A 19,520-nucleotide genomic window follows, 5' to 3' on the forward strand; every position below is an offset into this window, starting at 1 on the left:
CACACACACACACAAACAAAGAAAACACTGCAATGCAGATACAGAATTTCTTAAATTAAAAATAAAACCTGCAAAGCTAACATAACTGATCCATGCAGTCTGAGTCCTGCTGTGATTAAAAGAAAAGAGATGATGTCAGGTTGCGTCACAAAAATGTCTAAATGTCAGATTATCATCTTGCTTTTAAAACGGCTCCTCCGTGTCCCCCAGCTTGTTCAGAGTTGAACACTATTACTTCAAATTGACTCACCACAGTCATTGTTTATAATTAATATTTTACCATAATTAACAATTAAATGTTGAAAAGAATAAAATAAAAAGTTGACTCCTGACAATAACAGAACTCTAGTCTTAGTGCACGTCATAGCAAATGACCACAAGGGACTCAGTCAGTGGTCATGGTTCACCATTTATTATAAATGTAAAGGTATTATTACCATTTTTAGGTTGTAATGGAAAAATGTTAATAAGTATAAAGCCGTTGTTCTAGCTGGAGCTGCGAATGAAAGAAATCCAGTGGCTGTTAGCAGCAGACCCAGATCCTGCATTTAACTAGTGTTTATCTCTTGTCTTTAAATGACAAAAGGGGGGGAAAGGTGAACAGCTGTTTAGAAGCCATTATAAACCCCATCTAGCAGTTAATGAGTTTGTATAAGTGGTACGATCCTCTCGATGGTAGGGAGGAATAACAAGACATCACATTTGACCATGCCAGAAATGAAAGCGATCATGTGGTATGTTCATGACATTTCTAACCTTCAGTAGGACGTTCACATGGAGAAAGAGTAGAGCTAGGTTGCTTTCTCTAGTCTTCCTTTCAGGCATGATAAAGTGTTTCTGTGTTCTGTGCTATAAGATACATAAATTGATGTTGTGCTAAGGCTCACTTGTCGTCCTCTTCCTGGCAGCTGGTGTTTCAGTATTTGGAGCATTCCTGCGCTCTGAGTTCAGCGAGGAGAACCTGCAGTTCTATCAAGCCTGTGAGCGGTACAAACATTCGTCCACCAACTTCAGCCTGCAAAGGAGAGCCAAAGACATCTGCGCAACCTATATCCAGCCAGGAGCCCCCCGGGAGGTACACATGTTCATACTCAGTCTTACTGGTTGCACTGGGCAGCCTGTCTTCTTGGAACAGGAATTGTAATTCAAGTCCTGTTTATTTTTCCCTCTTTCTGCATTGCCAACTGTTTTACTGCTCAGAGTCTCTCTGTGTTATCAAGAAGCTTGTGTGGGTGGTTCAGATTTGACGTTATAGCGTTCCATCAATAGCTGCATTCATGTGGAGCTGTTGTTTTGTTTTTTTTTTTTTTTCCCTTATTGGGGCCTTTTCCCCACAGCATGAGATTATATGTGTGACAGTAGCTGAACTTAAAGGACCAAATACTGTGGAGGAAAAAAATATTCATTTGCTTCTCCAGTAGGTCCCTTGTTTCCCAGGAGTCCAGCTCCACTGTCTTATACTGCAGCTATAGCAAGGTGCACAGTAGGTAAAGTCCAAAAGTAAAATGTCAGTATGAGTGTGAACAGTATGACTTTTGATGTGATTCAGGGGATGCCATTATTTTAGCATTAGCACTGGAACTTTAACAAAGTGATCTTTTCTGTCTAGTTGAAGGTTTTTAAGCCAGGAAGAAGAGAACTGCACTTATTAAAGTTTATTAACGGAAAGATGACCGTCCAGGAATCAAACTGTGCTTTATGTTGGCGAGCTCCAAGAATACTCACTGAAAAAGTAGGAAGGCCTAAATGACATGACTTAACACCGAACCACTACAAGATAAAGGTTATCTGCAAAGCCCAAGAAGTTGTAGCCCACCATATCGTCAAAAATTTGGAGATTTCTACACTGAAGAACAAAGAAACAGTGTTGACAAAGTAAAAGGAGCATAAGCTACAAAGCAGCTTCCTTTTGTGTTCATAACTATGAATCTTGTAAGTTAACATGTGCTAGCAGCAGATTTGGAAAACCCAAACGCATCAAGTTTGTACTGAAGCTCAATTCTGAGGTGGAAAAATGAATAAAACAAACACGATCACAGTGCCATGTCAACATGATTTGGAAAGTGCTCCTCTGTTCTGGGAGTATTCGCACACCGAAATCCTGCACTGTTGTACTGTGACACTCGCTGATCTTGGCAGATGTAAAGCTGCAGAAGGAATTCTGAGGCTGTGAGGTTATCTGTAAAGCTTGCACAAGTTCTATACATTTCTTTGTCACAGACGCATGCTAATAATTATCTGTTTAAGGGAACTTTGTTCATTATCAGCTTTGCATGCTCCTCATTCTTTCCACCATCTTCATGAACTCTTCACCTGGAGACTTTGAGCATTTGTTGGCTGGTTTTCCTTCAGTAACCTCAAGTTATTCCAAACCGTCTCTACTGGAACAATGTTGATGATGCAGCACTCATTATTGTGCTACCTGGTAATCGAGGCTGAGGAGAAAACAAATACTCTTAAGTCAAACTCGATTTTGACGCCAATTTTTATCTATTTATTTTTCGGCTTGTCTTTCCATATAGTATTTGAATTGACTTTAAGTGGCTATTGCACCATCACTGTCCTATTGCAGGTAAATCTGGACAGTACGACCAGAGACCTGACGATCCAGCTGCTGCAGGCTCCCTCTCGTAGCTCTCTGTCCCACGCACAGAAACGCATCTACTCACTTCTGGACACAGACTGTTACCCACGCTTCCTCCAGTCTGACGTCTACCTCGCCTTACTCCACGAGGCTGAATAGATTCCCCACACTTGGACTCAGCAGAAGGAATGGTAGCTTGGTGGTTTCTGGAACGGCTCAACTTCCTTCAAACTGTAAATTATAAAAGCTAACTATGCTGTCAAAAGATCGAGCTGCTGTGTACAAAGTTTAACCCCCCCCCCCCCGACACACACACACTCCCTGACGTCGTAGCTCAAATGTTAATAATAGTTGGACACTGTAAATAGAAATATTGGTTACTGCAAATAAACTTGGGGAATTGTGTTTTCACTGAGATGTTTGTGATGTTACAATGCTGGGATTTGGTTTGGCTTACTTTAGGATTAAGACTGAAAACAGTTGGAAACGGCCAGCGAGCTTCTGTCCGTCATACAAAATAATGAAGTGCTAAACTTGAACCGCTACAGTGAGGTTGTCTTTTTACACCGATGGCATCGCCAACAAGTGCGACATTTTAACTTGTTTAAAAAAAATCACAAAATTTAAGAGGAGACCTCTCTAATCGTGGCTCAAGAGTTGGGAGTTCGCCTTGTAATGGAAGGTTGCCGGTTCGAGCCCCGGCTTGGACAGTCTCGGTCGTTGTGTCCTTGGGCAAGACACTTCACCCGTTGCCTACTGGTGGTGGTCAGAGGGCCCGGTGGCGCCAGTGTCCGGCAGCCTCGCCTCTGTCAGTGCGCCCCAGGGTGGCTGTGGCTACAATGTAGCTGCCATCACCAGTGTGTGAATGGGTGGATGACTGGATATGTAAAGCGCTTTGGGGTCCTTAGGGACTAGTAAAGCGCTATATAAATACAGGCCATTTACCATTTAAAATCTGAAAACAGCACTTTTACTTTAGTTTCATATTATTCCAAATGGAAAGAATCTTGACAAACTTATCAAGACAGATAAAGATCTTCTTATTATTATTATTCAGCCCCCTGTACCATGGAGAAGTAAGACAGTTCTGAAGGCTTCATCCTTCAGAACAATCATCCTGATACCAGCAAGCTATACAAAGTGGCCAGTAAGTGTATATACTAATATACTAATATACTGTACCAACACAATTTTTGAGTCCAAGATTGTAACTTTACCACTTGTTACTAGTTTTTAAGAAGCAGCTACATTTGGCTCTAACAGAAAACCTCCACACATAAGGCAAACATTTCGCTGAGAGCAGATCTCACTCTCAGAGTTTCCTCTGCTGCATGAAAGGGGAAAAACAAGTTCAGCAACAATGAGCTCTTTGCTTGAAAGGTCAGAGTGTGAGATATTCAGAAAGCAACGGTGAGAAACCTGAATAAACTGACTGGTGACTTAAATAGCTTCATGCCTTTAGGAAATTTGAGTTGCTTTAGTCTTTAATGTTCTTTGTATTCCTCCTATTCCTGCCTTGTAGCAAAGAGGTTCTTAGTTTGAATCCCAGTTGAGGTTTCTGTATTGAGTTTGCATGTTTTAGGTTTCCTCCACCTTCCTCTCACAGTTTGTTGTGGTGTGCTGGAACATTTCTTTAACTTGTATTTAGCTGGACAGAACAAATATATTTTCTACTATCCTCTGCACACCAAGCACATTAAAGAGGTGAGGAGAACGGCATCAACCCAGTTATGAAGTAATTGGTATTTAAGTTCCAGTCAGTTTTGTTACTGCAGTGGCTGCAGCCATTCAAGCAAAGTGTCCCCACACATAAGACACAAAGCCAGTAGTTCATAAGCCTGTGCCTTGGTGTGCAGTGCAAGAGGGTCGAAATATTGTGTTTTTTAAATCACATTTTTGAGTCCTCGTAGCGAATACACGAGATATACAAAAAAGTCTGAAAAACTATTTAAGCTCTGCAAACAACTCAGCGTTACACCCGCTCCAAAGGGAATCAGAGTTTTGTTTATCAGAACAGTCTTTATAACCAACACTACTCATCAGTATCATGGGATATATGTGAGGTGCTGTGTTGCTGCACACAGTCTGCAAAAACTGTTTGCTGACTGCATTTTTATACCAAGATCATCTTGTAGCCGTGACGCCTTCTGGGTTAAAATCATTTTCTAATCCTTTACGTTGAGTTGATCAGGTTGCCATGTTTTTCAAATTTTGTTGATTTCATTTAAGGCTCTTTTCATGTGTTAGTTCGTTTATTCTGCTCTGAATTAGTTGGTGAGAACGAGCTGCATTGTGTCACCATAAACTATGTGAGAATGTTTAGTCCGCTTATTGGTCAGATGTGTCTGGGAGAGGAGCAACAAAAGTAACATTAGGTTGTGGGTTTTGACCAAGTGGACAACATGGATAATATACATTAATTTTACAGCTCCAAGGTATCCAATGGAGGGTAATTATGGTGATCGTAATGACTATGAGATGCAGGTGAAATCTCTTGGGATTATTGTGTCCCAAAAGTCATATATCTGATTGCAGTTACCCGGGTTTATTCCTTGCAGCTGCAGTGGACGTCGCTGTTAAACAAATTGCTGACCAGAGAGACGCTGATCCATCGAGCAGAATAACTACATTCAGTTTACTTTTAGTGTTTACAGGTGCCAATTAATAAGTTTTTTTTATATTGTATTGTACAGCATAGAAAGGATGTTTCTGTGAATTCTGTGACATGAAGTCGTCAGTGCCAGTGAAATAGCAGCACTAATGTGAATCAATGCCAGGGGCCTCTTAGCTTTAATGATCTTCCTTAAGTAACAAGGTAAAAAATGGCCCTCTCCCTCTGGATTTTGAGGATGGTTCCTCTAAAAAAGTACCTCAAACAAATCCAGGAATTCATGGGACCAGTGGGGAATTGTGTTTAAAAAGAAAACAGTCCTGTTAACATTCCCGCCTTGTCTTCCTCTGGCAGTTTCCACTGTGTACATTCCAGTAATTCTGTGTCTTCCATCTGCTGATACTGTATGAATGATCATACTGCGCCTCCACCCCGGGTTTGGAAGCATTGTTTAAACACAATGTATGATATGAATTCTAGCTTTTTCTCATTTGGCTTAATTTATTCAGAAAAGACTAAGTGACACATATAAATCCCAGATTCTGCTTCTTTTAAGTATGAACTCCAAAGCAGACGGACTCAACTAAAACAAAACAAGACAACAAAAAACAATCAAACAGAGAAGTTATAAGTTCAGTTAAACCCAGGTAACAGGTTTTGGCATTAGGGTTTAAGCCCATTCTGACTGTTGGAATACTAAAGTTCATGGAAGTGTAAAAATGACAAAATAAGGACATATCGTGGTGTATTTTGGCTTTATGGACCATTCTAACTAAAGTTTACATTACAGCAAAAATGTGTAAACTTTCTACCCAATTTGTTTTCAATTCTGTCTGAAAAACCTAAAAATATATGTTTTGTCTCACAAACATTTCCATTATTTAATGAAACTCCGGTTAGTGGAAAGTTGCAGGAAGCTCTGTCCATGGGAGACTTCTTTAAGTCCAAAATAAATCAAAATGTTTTGCTTGATTTCTCCACAAATACACAGTTTCTGTTCTTTTTTAATTGTTTGATTTTTGAACAAATATTAAAAATGACTAATTGTCTATTTCTGTGCTTTGCACTTGTGGATGACCTGTACCATTAGCACCCAGAGCAGTCTACAGACCGTGTTTGCATGTTTAAGGATTTGTATTCTTACATGCAAGATCTGAAAAACACCAACATGGGTTATGAGTTATCATTTTAAATACTGCCTGACACACATTACCCTGAGGGTATCTCATAAGTACACATGGTCTGATGTACTATCTACCCTGTCACCACATCTGAACCCAGTCAAACAGGGGAGAATTTGGATTGATGTGTTACACACTCAACTCCATAACCATCAAATCTTTTGGAAGACTGATACAGATCCATCTTTCCAGAGACTTGGAAAATCAATGCCAGGGTACATTGAAGCAGTTCTGAGAGAATCTGGCAGGCCAACGCTCGCTAAGACACTTCAACTTAAAGTAAGCAGTCAAGGACACAGCAAGTAACCTGTCTGTACATCATGTCGTTATGTTACAGTCTGTGGCTGCATGTAGCTGTTACACATGTGCAAAACAGAAATGGAAAATTAAGAGTACTGTATCACTCTTTTTAAATATTTGCTAAAAAATGCAACAACCCAAATGTGATCAACTGAAAGTGTATCATGCTATTATCCCATCCTATCCAATCTGTCCAAGTAATACAAGAAAATGGACGATGACATATTCAGATAAATTCAATGGGATTCATTTTGTTAATTAATTAGATACAAAAGTCAGTATGAACCAAGATCACGTTTGTAACCTTTGTCTTATGCAATGTTTCCCTGAATTTATACAACAATAATAATAATAACAACAATATAAGTGAACCTAACAACGCTCAGTGTGAAGGCCACTAAAATGAAAAACCTACCTGGGTTAGCTGGACCTGTCAGAAACACCACTGACTTAATGGGCCAATTATTCAATTAGCAAGGATGACTCATTTGGGAAACCAACTAAGGCAGCCATTATAATAGCCTTTCTAAAACCAGAAAGACTGGAAGTGTATTTTTTCTGAACTGAACTTTGGCACTTAAACTTCACAAAGAAATTGTTGCATCGTGGGCTCTCAAACACTCGAAAGTCGGCTCAAACATGTCTGAAAGCATTTTAGGCATCAACATTTTGATAATGTTTAAAGTCTGTAATCGTCACACATTCACCAGGGCCGGGTGCTCCTGTATTCCTGCTTCTGCTTCACCCACTGGGCAGTGTAGCAGTGCACCCCCACAGCCCATGACCTGTCTTCAACTCTGTCACTCTCCCACAACAGAGGTCTCTGGTTGCCTGCTGGAAGCTGTGAACTGTCCAGAACCTTCATCTCCTCTTCAGAACGACGGGATTCAGGATCTGCGCCCAGGTGTGTTTCTCTCCTGTCTAAAGAGGTAGTGCTGCTTATGCAGTCCTTCTTGGATGTAGAGAGAGGTGGAAGCAAGACAGGCCAGTTCCTGTGTGAACGGGGAGTTGGTAAAAAGGTAAAAGTAAGGGCAGATATGAAACTGAACATTGCTCTTATCCGATTTCTTCATATCTATGGTTGTGTGTGAGGGCTGCTGTCACTCTGCTACCCACATGATGATTATATGTCACACTGTCTCATCAGCTACTCTTGTTATTGTGTTATTTGAGGAAGACAACTTTAACACTGCACCCACAATGTGAAATATCTGTACAACTTTGCTCAAAGCTGCTGAAAGCTCTGGTCGTCTGCGCGTAGATTCTTATAGTCCATTAAGGAATTGAAGAGGCTCAGAAAGTCTTCAGATCTTTTTCCCTCATCATACTGGTTATTGTGTTGCCAACAATAATCAGATGTAGCATTTAATCCATGTGTCACCATGAATTTAATATTACATCAATAAGCTAATAGGAAAGTCTGGAGATGTGGTTGCATATCTGGTGCATAAAACATGTCCCGAGCATTTTAGAGAAACGGTCCATCATAGTCATCCGTCTGCCGGGATGTAATTCCAATTTAGGCATTTTTGTAATTGTGACAACATTTTGAGGTGTTTCAACCCTACATCTGCACACTAAACCTCCTCATTTTCTTTTTTAATGCCTGCTAACCTCTAAAACAATCGGTGGATCAATGTGTGAATACCTGTTTTGTTGTGAGTGAATACTGTATCCCAATGTGTATGACTGATCCCCTACTGCTCTCAGACCTGAGGTGGCACATGGTGCTAACATGTGAGGAAAGGGAACAGATGAATAATAAAAAATAAAAATGAGAAATTGATGAAACACAGTTTTCCATAAAAAGAATATTTCTTATAATCTGCATTTTTGCTTTAGCAACAACATGACTGCGCTGACTTAACAACAGTGGCCCAATGCTCAGTGCTCTGAGAGCAAACATTCATGATAATGAAAGAAACATTTTACATGTAGACTGTCTAACACTGTTATGTCTGACAACCACAACTGGGTGAGTGTTTTAATCAGAGCTTAAGATCAATTTAAACCCAAGTGATCCCTAGCATATTCATGGACACAGTAACTGTGACGAACATGCTCCTCTGCAGTGTGGGGTGGTTCTCGTAAGAGCCAATTTGCTTTACTTACAGAACCCAGTAACTTTCTTACAAGGATTACCTCTCAAGTGGATACATTCTAAGTGTTGACTACATGAACATAGTAACAACAGTGTACAAACCTTCTCTGATGAATCTACTATATATGAAATACATTTCAGTTTCATTTTTCCCAAACAATAGAAAGGGATAAATAAAAGTCATTTAGTAATCAAGGTGTACGTCCAAACTTTGAAGCCGTCTTTTATCTGCCATTGTCTTCAATCAATATTTTGCAATGCTAAAAAAAGTTCAGCCCAGCGTATCATACTGGACATCGTGATCAGAGTGCATTGGATTAGGGTTTGTGGCTATCAGTCAGTGGCTGATGAGTTACGATTATCCTGTCACACAACCACATTTCCAGAGAGGTTGGCTAAATAAGAACAGAAACCAGTGATTTGCTAAATATTTACATTTTCTATTTATTGAAATAAAAAATAAAATAAAATAATAAATAAAATAATAAAATAATAAAAAATTGGATAAAAAAAAAATGTTGACAAAATTTTAAATGTAAAATGTAATACCTGCAACAAAAACACTGGGCCAGGTACAGATTTAACACTAAGCTAGATTATGCATTCGTTTAACAACATCAAAACATTTGGGATGCGTGAAAGTGTTATTGTTGTTATTGCGTTTATACTGTTTTCATATAAACATTGTATAGAATGTACATTAAATTAATGTACAATTTACCAAGCATGATGTGGTTTTTAACTGCCATCAACACCTCTACAAAACCTCACCTGGAGAGCATCTGTGCAGCAGTCCAACAGCTCTGGTGTCCATGTGTCGACTGTACAAGTTGCATCTCGCAACTAGACCCTGTTGACTACTGGAGAAGTAGCAGAAGCCAGCAAGGATGATGAGAAGAAAATCAAATAAGATAGAGAGCAAGGCAGAGAAAGGAGAGAAGACAGGCACATGTTTGGATGGAAGAAAGAAAAAAAAGAAATGACATAATTACACAACTCAAAATATAACAAACAGAAAAAATGCATGGTATACTGTTGGAATAAAACACACAAAAAAGAAGAATGGAAATAAGACTCGCAGCCTTAATTTACAATATCCTGTTTAAGTATCATTTCTGTGTGTGACAAAATGCGATTTCACAAGAGCAGTTTTGTGGCAGGTTGTTTAATGAGTTCTAAAAAAGTCAAGCAGATAAGACACGGCCATCAAGTTCCAGTCTGTCGTGCTGATAACAAGAAGGCCAAAAGGAGTTTGTTCTCTCCTCATTTGAGTTGAATAACTATTCTAGCAACAACAGACTCCCCATTCATAAGACAAAAACAGGCTATTTATTGAGCTAAGACACATCAGCCATTCCTTTGAAGGGAAGGAGCAGGCTGGTCAATGAAAGCCTAGCTGAGATCTATTAAGGGAACTATTGATGACAGAGAGACGAGCCAGAATCAATCAGAGGGACAAAATAAATGGAGCACAATGGGTAACGAAAAAAGGGGAAAGAGAAGAGAAAGGAGAGAATGAAAGGAGTCGGTCAGCAAAATAATTACAAATTACAGGAAAACTCGAGCCACTAATCACTACAGTGAGAGATCTGGACCTTGTTCTACTCAGAACAACAGTATCTGACTAGTTTTGCTGCTGGTCTTAGTGGCCACTTTAACCATGCATTCAAGAGTACACATACAATTTATACAACTTTACACAACTATTAGTGCTATTAACATACCACTTACACTTATTTATTATATTCATATTATATATATGACCCATTTATGTATAAAGCACCTATAACAGTGTTGTATCTACACAGAACCGACAAAAACAGACAAATGTGAATAAAACAACAGATTCACAGATAAAACAGCATTTATTTGCATTTTTGAGGCCATTTATTAAACTAGCCTAAAAAACTACCTACAGCAGATGAACAGCATCTGAAAGTTGGAACCTGAAAGAGGAATTTGGCCTTTTAATTGCACCATCTATGTAAACCTCATCAGAAATGGTCTCAGCCGCGACTAACCTAAAAACAGCTGGCCAAGCTGGAGGTGGCAGAGGTGAAGATGTTAAGATTTTCATTGGCAGAGACCAGAGTGAACAGGATTAAATATTAGTATATCAGAGCGGATTGGAGAAAAGGTTAGAGAGGTTGAGACGATTTGGGCATGTTCAGAGGACGGACAGTGGACATACTGGACAAAGGATGTTGAAAATAGAGCCACTAGGCAGGAGGAAAATAGGAAGACTTTAGAGGAAGTCTATGAATTTAGTCAAGGATGGCGTGCACATTGTTCGTGTGACAGAAAAAGATGCTAGTGTTAGGATGACATAAAGGCGGTCCATGTAAACAACTGACTGTGGGAATGACAGCGGTGTAATCCTGCTTCGTCTAAACCGGGCACCCTCTACACAGGTGGAACAACATTTGCAGATTGTCTGCTAAGTGTTTCTTCTCACAGATCCAGCTTTTCTTTGTTACTGAGGCTGAAACTGTGGGCAAATTTCATTTGCAGTAACTGACCTTGACATGATGTTAAGATGTGTAAAATATAGATTTCCATAATGCAGTTGCAGGTGAATTTTACAGAAAGAAGTGCGTTACTTCTTACCTGGTGCGTCTTGCTCTGCAGCGGTCGCTGAGAGGTGACTGTGGGCTCTGGTTCCTGTTGCAACCAGGGGAAGAAGTTGGAGTGACTCGAGGGGGTGCCCTGCTGGGGGAGCATCCCACGCTGAGGGATTTGGACCACTGGGAGGCTACCGAGCGCTGGGGGGAGTGGGGAGGAGCAAACGGCCAAGGAAGACTCTTCTGCTCCTGGCGAACAGCTAGACAGAAAAAAAATATGTACATACTAATAGCACTAATTGAGAGCATCATATTTTATAGGCTCTGTGCTTGGTAAAAGCTCACCTTTAACCCCCCCCAAAAAAAACAAAAACAACAACAATTTTATAACATTTTTCAAACTTTGGAAAGCAAGAAGCCTTGCTCCTTGGCTACAAATATCAGCTTCTTGAATTTGCACTTTTAGCTGGTTCATCTTCTACCCATAGCCATCATTATGTGTAAGACTGGAGACTAACATTTATATTTTCAACTGATAATCATATCACAATGCAGTTCAAGCCATGGTAAGGAGCAACACAAAGTTACAAGGAAGTTAAGTAACAAAATGTATTATTTTTAGACAAGTAATGTGTAATACATTACTTTTTTGAGTGTCAGCGCTAACATGCTATAACCTACAATTTACTCTGCATTTGCTGAGTTAGTGTATAAGATTTTTATTGGTATTACGTGTTCTGGTCTATAGAGGAAGATCAGCTCCAGTGCATTCTTCAATGTTCAGACTTACCATAAAAGGATTTGTGGAAGCTTTTTTCCAGCACATTTCTGTTTATTTCCACAGTTTATATTAGTGTTACTGACAAGGGAAACAAGTGCTTTCTTATGACCGTGTACTTGGAATAGAGTCTTAATGTTTAATGTCAACACTTGGTTATGGCAAAGTGGCACTATGTGACTGTTTACCTTCTCTCTCCATTAAAGAGTAAGGCTTGATCTCTCCGTCTGGCTTTTTTGGGGGAACCTTTCTCAACTGGGCCGCTGCAGAGGAGAACAAACTCAGAGCAGAGGCAGAAGAGGAACACGAGTCGATCACCCCACCCGTCTCCTTACAGCACAGCCCCACATACTGTCCTTCATAAGCTCTGTATGGAAGACCAAAACTGTCTATATTATAAATAACACATTCATTTCATAAGAGCCAAGTTTCAGGAGTAGTTAGTCATTATGAGAAGTGAAGACATGCTTCATCAAAAACCTGTCCATTATGTGTCCAACCATTCTTTCTTTATTCATACTGCACCCCCCCCCCTCCCAACAGCTGGGCGCGACCCCCACTTTGGGAACCACAGCCTTACAGGTCCCTCTTCTGTAATATGCTGACATATATCACATGTATCCATGGCATACATAACACTTGTGCTAAGTGGTTTGCAGTTACATTTCTAAACAGGTGAACTTTAGACTGCAGTGCATATGCATGATACATCAGACGAATCTGATGCTGTAAACTAGCTGATTCTTATGACTGACTGGTCAGTGGGTGACTCTAAAAAAATACCAAAAATGGAAAAGTGAGTTGGAATGTTAAAAGGTAGGAAAACTACCTTTTAATTTATGTAACTTTTTTAAAAATTAATATTACATAATAATTTAATGGCATATTGATTTATTCATTTAGTCAGACAGTTGTGCTCCTCCATACATTTAAACAATGTTTCCTCTGAAAGAACTATTTCTACTTTATCTTACAAGATAGTGTTGTGTCTGTGAAAGGGAGGATCCACTGTCAAACAGAATTCATATATTGGTGCTGACAAAACCAGCAGCTCAGACGAGTGAAATATTCTCTCTAAAAATCAATGCAGACTGTTCCTGACATGATTGTTTTGGACGTCAATAAATATATAAAATTTATATACAGTGGAACCCCGACTTACGAAATTAATTCGTTCCAGAGGGTCTTTCGTAAGTCAAAATTTTCGTCGAAGCACCTTTTTCCATCGCCTTTTGAGTGAGGCGATGCTGGCTGAAGACGAAGTTCTTGGTGGAGGCTGAAGAAAGCATACGTAGGCATGCATACATATGTACGTGTACATGTACATAACATTATGGAATTTAATTCTAAACTTTAAAACTAAAACTTACATTTACGTTAATTAATACACGTACGTACGCTGTGCAATGATAATTATTTAACATTTTTTTAAACTCACTCATATTTATGCCTTATGCCGGCCCCATTATGAATCAACGATAGGCTACTTGCAAAACAAAAGCACATGAAATAGCGCACTGCAACAACAATACGTCTTTCACGTGGAACAGCGAAACGCATTTTGCAAACGGATTTTGTTACACGGGCATTTTGTCGTACCGCAGGCAAAAATATTGCCGTTACGTGCCTTCGTAATTTGAATTTTTCGTTAAATGGGGTCTTCGTAAGCCGGGGTTCCACTGTATTTGATTCAGCCAGGCAAAGTCTTGTTTTTGTTCTGTTACCTGAGCAGTCTGAGTTAGCCAGAATCCAATATTTAAATTTTGTTTTTTATTTGCAAGTCTGTTTTTAGCCTACTCATGCTGTTTTAACTATAAAGACAATTCTTTCAGGTACCTTTGGCACAAAAAGAGCACATCTCTGGTTGAAAGGATTGGTAGCCTCTGTATAAGACTCGTCATAATAACAACAAGACATTTTATACATTCACTTCTTTATAATCACTTTGTGCCCAATGTTTATGTAAATCACAACATGTTAGCTTTTGTATAATTTTCCAATGCTCGTCTAAACGGAGCGGCACGCGGTGGAAAAACATGGCTTCCTTGGATTCAGCTAATCCTGAAACCTATATTCACGTTTGTGTCAGTTTATTAATTCCTTTGAGTGTCATATGCTGGGCATACAAATGCAGCTTAAGGAAGGTAATGTATTAGTGGTTCTGTGCTATCAACTTCTATGTCAAAGACTATTAATTAAATTTGGTAATTTGAGGCAGATGAGCGTCAACTATCAACAGGGGGCACAATGGAATGTAAATACAAAACTATGTTACTACCATGAAGCTCAAAAAGGTCAAAAGTGTTTCTTAAAATGATTTTTGCTTGGCATCTCGTCCTGTTCTACACTATAAAGCCATCCTAATGATGTCAGAGGTAAACAAAATGCAGTATAAAGAGGCTACCAATCTCCCCAACCATGATCTTACTGCTCGCAGTCATTACAATAATGTAGTCATACAACACACTTTAGCTGTTTTTAACAAAGTGACACATTGGAGGTTCAGGAAACAAGCAGGTATCAAGTGGTCTGTGGAGTTTAGGAGTGGTATACAGGGTGTGGATTTCTCTCTGCAGTTCTCTGAAACCCAGGAATGTAGGTTCAATATATGACATGATACATCACACATGCCATATACTGTACCAATGTAGCAAGGAGATAAAGTAGGGGAAATAATGATTTAATCCCCTGTTGAATTTGTAAGTTTGCTCACTTACAAAAAAATGAACAGTCTCTAAATATTATAGAAATTTCACTTTAATGTAGAAAGAAAGGATATCAAGCAAAAAAGCACAGCTGCCCACAGAATCAGTTTCTTCCATTCAAACTTCTCCACCACCAGCAACACCAAAGAGCTGTCAAAGGATGTCAGGGACAAGACCGTAGACCTGCACAAGGTTGGAATGGTAGATCATAATCAAGAGGTTTGGTGAGAAGGTGACAGCTGTTGGTATGAGCTCAGTCATACCAACATCAATCTCAGTCTGCTCCCATTTTGGAACTCCATGCAGGATGACTGTAAGCTAATGAAGTCCAAAACTCCACAGCAGGCGCTTGTTAATGATCTGAAAGCAGTTTGGAGCACAGTCACCAAAAACACAATTAGTAAAACACTACGCCCTAATGGACTGAACTCTTGCTGCACCCGCAAGGGCGCCTGCCACAAGAAGCCGCACATACAGGTCTTAAGTTTGCCAGTGAACATCTAAATGACTCAGAGAAGGCTTGAGATAAAGTACTATCATCAGGAGCCAAAGCTGATTTCTCCGGCATTAACTCGACCCGCCATGCTTGAAGAAAGAGAAATGCTGAATATGACTTAAAGAACACCATCCCCACAGTCAAGCATGGAAGAGAAAATATTATGCTTTGGGGCTGTTTTTCTGCAATGGAACAATTTTACCACATACTGTAAAATCTAGGACAAAACAAACCTTCTCCCAGACAGAACACTAATTCTGTCATTGTCACTGTCAAGTCATTGTCTCAGCATGCTAATGAAACAAAACATAAGTTCCCCTGTTCCAAGAAGAAGTAGAGCACATTCAGATAATGCCTAGTGAAACTCCAGACTTCGGTTTTATAGAAAATCTGTGGAAGGAGCTGTCAAGTGGCAGCAAAAAACTTTCTGTAAAGAGGAGTGGGCCAAAATGTGTGCAAACCTGGTGACCAACTACAAGAAATGCCTTACCGCTGTGCTCGCAAACAAGGGATTCTCCACCAAGTAATAAATCAAGTTTAGCTTGGGAATCCAATACTTTTTTCACTCAATGGCCTAAAAATTAATTTTCTCTTGTGTAATTTTTCTGTATTTTTGGTTGATCTTCAGTCTCTCCGTCAAAGTGAATCTACCATTAAGACTGTTCATTTCTTTGTAAATGAGCAAACCTAAAAGTTCATTAGGGGATTAAATGATTATTTTCCTCACTGTATTTACACTGATGGGAAAGCTAACCTGAAACGTAAGCACTGACGTGTGAAGTTATACTAATTATGGGACAGAGGAATGGGACCAAGATGTATGAGGGAAAAAAAAAAAGAAAGAACAGTCCTTACAAAAAGCTGTACACCCTCTGATCCCTCAGAGGAGAAGAGGTTGACCCTGGGAGAGTTTGATGAAACAAAATATTTTGGAACTGGAATAAAAGCACTGCAGCACTCTTTTTGGGTTGAGTGCCACGTTTAAACTTGCATATCTAAAGGTTCTTATATACTCATTGTAAAAGGAAAGCTGACAGCCAAGCAATTCTATATCAGTGGAGAACCAATTCCAGCAGTCTTAGAGAAGCCCATAAAGAGCCTGGGACGGTGGTATAATGCAGACCTCAATGATACGTGGCAACTAGAACAACTAAGGCAGAACTTGGCTGATGACCTCAAGCGGATTAACAACACTGCACTCCCAGGGAAAATGAAGCTCTGGTGCTTCCAGTTTGGGTTATTACCCAGACTACTGTGGCCGTTGACAATGTACGAGGTCTCACTCAATCATGCCAATCGACTAGAGAGGCTAGTGAGCTCCTACGTTAAGAAGTGGCTTGGACTTCCCAAATGCCTCAGCAGCATTGGACTCTACAGCGACGGGATACTGTCATTGCCTATCCCTAGCCTGGTTGAGGAGGCTTGAGATCTCACTGGGTGAATTGGGAGAGTGTGGAAAAGAGGAAACTCTTATGGAGTGAAATCTGGGGCATGGAGTCTAATAGACTAAGTTTCATCATCCGAGCGACATATGATGTGCTACCTTCCCCAATAAATCTGCAGCTGTGGTTTGGAAAGGACCCATCCTGCCCCCTTTGTACAGTCCCAGCAACACTCAAGCACATCTTGGTTGGTCTAGCCTTACTCAGGGCTGATAAATATGGAGACACAACCAGGTCCTCAGGTGTCTAGCAGAGAAAGTTGCGTGCAAAAGAAAATCCATCAAAGCTCAACCTTTCACGAACCAAGAGGAGCGTCAGTTTTCATCAACATTTGTCCGGGAAGGAGACAAGCTGAGGACAAGCCCCTCAACCCCAGACCTGGGCCCGCTGAAGGTTGCTAGGGATTGGCAGATGCAAGTGGACTTGGATCAGAGGCTAATTTTTCCCACAGAGATCGTAACAACAACTTTGCCACCAGACCTCGTCCTTTAGTCTAACCCCCAAAACTTGCGTACGTCACTGAGCTGACGGTACCATGGGAGGAAGCAATTGAGGAAGTGTTTGAGCGTAAGAAGCTGCGGTATGCCAACTTGGCAGCTGAGGCAGAGGACAGAGGCTGGAAGATCAAAGTGCGCCCGGTGGAAGTGGGGTGCAGGGTCTTTGTTGCCAGCACAACAGCAAAGCTGCTTAGAGAGATTGGGATCAGAGGACCAGTCACTGGCTATGGTTAAAAAGGGCTGACATCACTTGGGCAGCTAAGGCAGTCAGCTAACCGCGAGAGAAAAGAAATATTCCGCTCTTCTCCCCTCTACTCTTCTTCCCTTTTCTGGGAGGCAGTGGGGAGGTAGAGCGTACAGCCCGATCCGGCGGGGAGGTGTGGGAAGCCAGATCAGGCGCCCCCTTCTGGCTCTCCTCTCTCCTATCTTGTCCCTTTTGTCTCTGTCACCTTTTCTATCCCTTTGAAGATGTTAGGCTCCATAAATGCTGAAGAGGTAAGTATTATTTCTCAGTTGCAGTGAATAGATAAAAAATAAACTGTAGGAAACTAAACAGAAGAAAGAAGAAGAGAAATAACAAGTTAACATAAACCAGTGACACACTCCAGGGCCTGATCAACCCTGGCAGGGCCTCCTTGGATGAGGGTGTCTAGTGATAATGGCCGAAACACCCGATGAATCAAAGGTCCACTACTGACGATGTGTACCAAATTTTAAAATGATAAACTAGATCAGATCTCTAATCCCTAAACCTAACCAAGGAAAGAAAATGGCAGATTAGCCTGGGTAAAAGACCGAAAGTTGAGGCACACAACGATGCGTGCTGCTGGCAAAGTTTCTGGGCTGCCTTTCCTCATAACAGCCATCCCTCAAGAGTCTCTCCATCTAAAGCAATGCATTATCAGGGACTGTAACATCTAGTCCTTTTTACTGAATCATTGATGCATGCTCAATCATCCAGGTAAGGAAATCCCCACAAGCTGATTATGTTCATCTGTACGTAGCATTTCCATAGGAGAAATGTTTCATTACTCATCCAAGTGACTTCTTCAACCGCAGCTGATTGGGGAAACCTGCAGTCAGTGGTGCTAGTTTCAGTCATTATGCAAATGCTGTTTAAGGTTGGAGAAACCTGCAGTCAGGTGAGATTGATGAAGACACTTGGATGAGCGACGAAATGATTCCCCCACTGGAAACGCTTATATAGTGCGTTTCTATTCTACCTGAGCACCCAAAGCACTCTATGCAGCTTCTCTTGTTCATCTGTTCACACAAGCACATATTCATACATCAATCGATGAATCACAAAACAAGTTGGGGTTAGTATCTTGTCTAAGAATATTTGGCACACAGAGTGGGGCAGTCAGGGATTGAACCACCAACCTTCCAATTAGTAGATGACCTGCTCTACCCACTGAATCTACTGCAGGTGGCTTTTTTTCTTCCACAAAGACACATGTGACAAAACTTTGTGTGTTTACTTTGTATCTAAGCACCTGTTTACTTTAAAACTACTAGATGTAGTGTGTTAAGTATTATATAACTGAACTCATACTGTTCTTGTACTGAACCACCAGTGTTGATTAACATATCCAGAAATATCAAGAATGCTAAGAAAACACAGGCTTCACCAGTAAGAATTTCATTTTTGGAGCTGCTTGTTGGGAGACACCTTATAACTTATGTTAACACAAAGCAGATATAATTTAATAATCGCTTGCAGAACCACAGCAATGGGATCAAAGTGGCAAAAAAGTTACCTGCTCTGTTGAGGAAGAAGCCTTCAAAAACCACAAAGTTATTGACCTGGACAGAATAATAAGAAAACAGATCACTAAAATTTCTTATGAAGTTAACTAGGTAAGTAGATAACCATCTGTGTCCTGGTAGCCCCTGCATTTCCAGTCTTAGTGGTGTGTCCACCAATAACATCCCTACACTGTAACCTATGATGTAACCTGATATGCAACTCTGAGAAAAGTAATTGCAGGTCAGGTTGACACAATTGGCAACAATTTTGAATGGGTTGGTCAGCACTGTCAATTCCTCCTGTGCATTTCCAGCTACTTTTTCAACATAGTTTTATAATTTATCAGTAAGAGAATAACAATCACAGTCTCAGTGTAAGGAATAATAATGATAGCATCAATATAAGGACTCACAAATGTCAGAAAATTCCTGGTGAGAGATGAAACTACCTGAATGAGGGAATGCACAAAAAAGTGGAAAAACTAGAGGGACAAATAGGTTTGCCCCCAAAAAAC

The 19,520-nt window shown here is 40.3% G+C and overlaps 2 protein-coding genes across 16 annotated transcripts in view; one reads left to right on the forward strand and one right to left on the reverse strand.

Annotated features, from left to right (window-relative positions):
- si:ch211-152p11.4 (regulator of G-protein signaling 8) overlaps positions 1-3,189 on the forward strand; it is an 11,391-nt gene extending 8,202 nt beyond the window's left edge. For both annotated transcript variants that reach the window (XM_005950038.3, XM_042215387.1), the window contains exons 5-6: positions 909-1,075; positions 2,573-3,189. In XM_005950038.3, the coding sequence (XP_005950100.1) occupies positions 909-1,075; positions 2,573-2,743 (338 nt within the window). In that variant the 3' untranslated portion in view covers positions 2,744-3,189. The remainder of the gene's footprint in view (positions 1-908; positions 1,076-2,572) is intronic.
- A 2,744-nt stretch (positions 3,190-5,933) lies between these two features.
- atat1 (alpha tubulin acetyltransferase 1) overlaps positions 5,934-19,520 on the reverse strand; it is a 23,852-nt gene continuing 10,265 nt past the window's right edge. Inside the window, exons 7-13 of one of the 14 annotated variants that reach the window (XM_005950033.2) lie at positions 19,017-19,062; positions 16,173-16,218; positions 12,305-12,379; positions 11,385-11,598; positions 9,549-9,634; positions 8,325-8,406; positions 7,417-7,668 (exon numbers count right to left, since the gene is read on the reverse strand). In XM_005950033.2, the coding sequence (XP_005950095.1) occupies positions 7,564-7,668; positions 8,325-8,406; positions 9,549-9,634; positions 11,385-11,598; positions 12,305-12,379; positions 16,173-16,218; positions 19,017-19,062 (654 nt within the window). In that variant the 3' untranslated portion in view covers positions 7,417-7,563. Of the gene's footprint in view, positions 7,669-8,324; positions 8,407-9,518; positions 10,193-11,384; positions 11,599-12,304; positions 12,380-16,172; positions 16,219-19,016; positions 19,063-19,520 lie in introns of those variants that run through there. The other 13 variants (XM_005950031.3, XM_005950032.3, XM_005950030.3 and 10 more) reach the window with 13 other exon arrangements.

This window comes from Haplochromis burtoni, unplaced genomic scaffold (assembly GCF_018398535.1).
Source record: "Haplochromis burtoni strain Fernald_Lab_line unplaced genomic scaffold, NCSU_Asbu1 Contig_711, whole genome shotgun sequence".
Lineage (NCBI taxonomy): Eukaryota > Metazoa > Chordata > Actinopteri > Cichliformes > Cichlidae > Haplochromis > Haplochromis burtoni.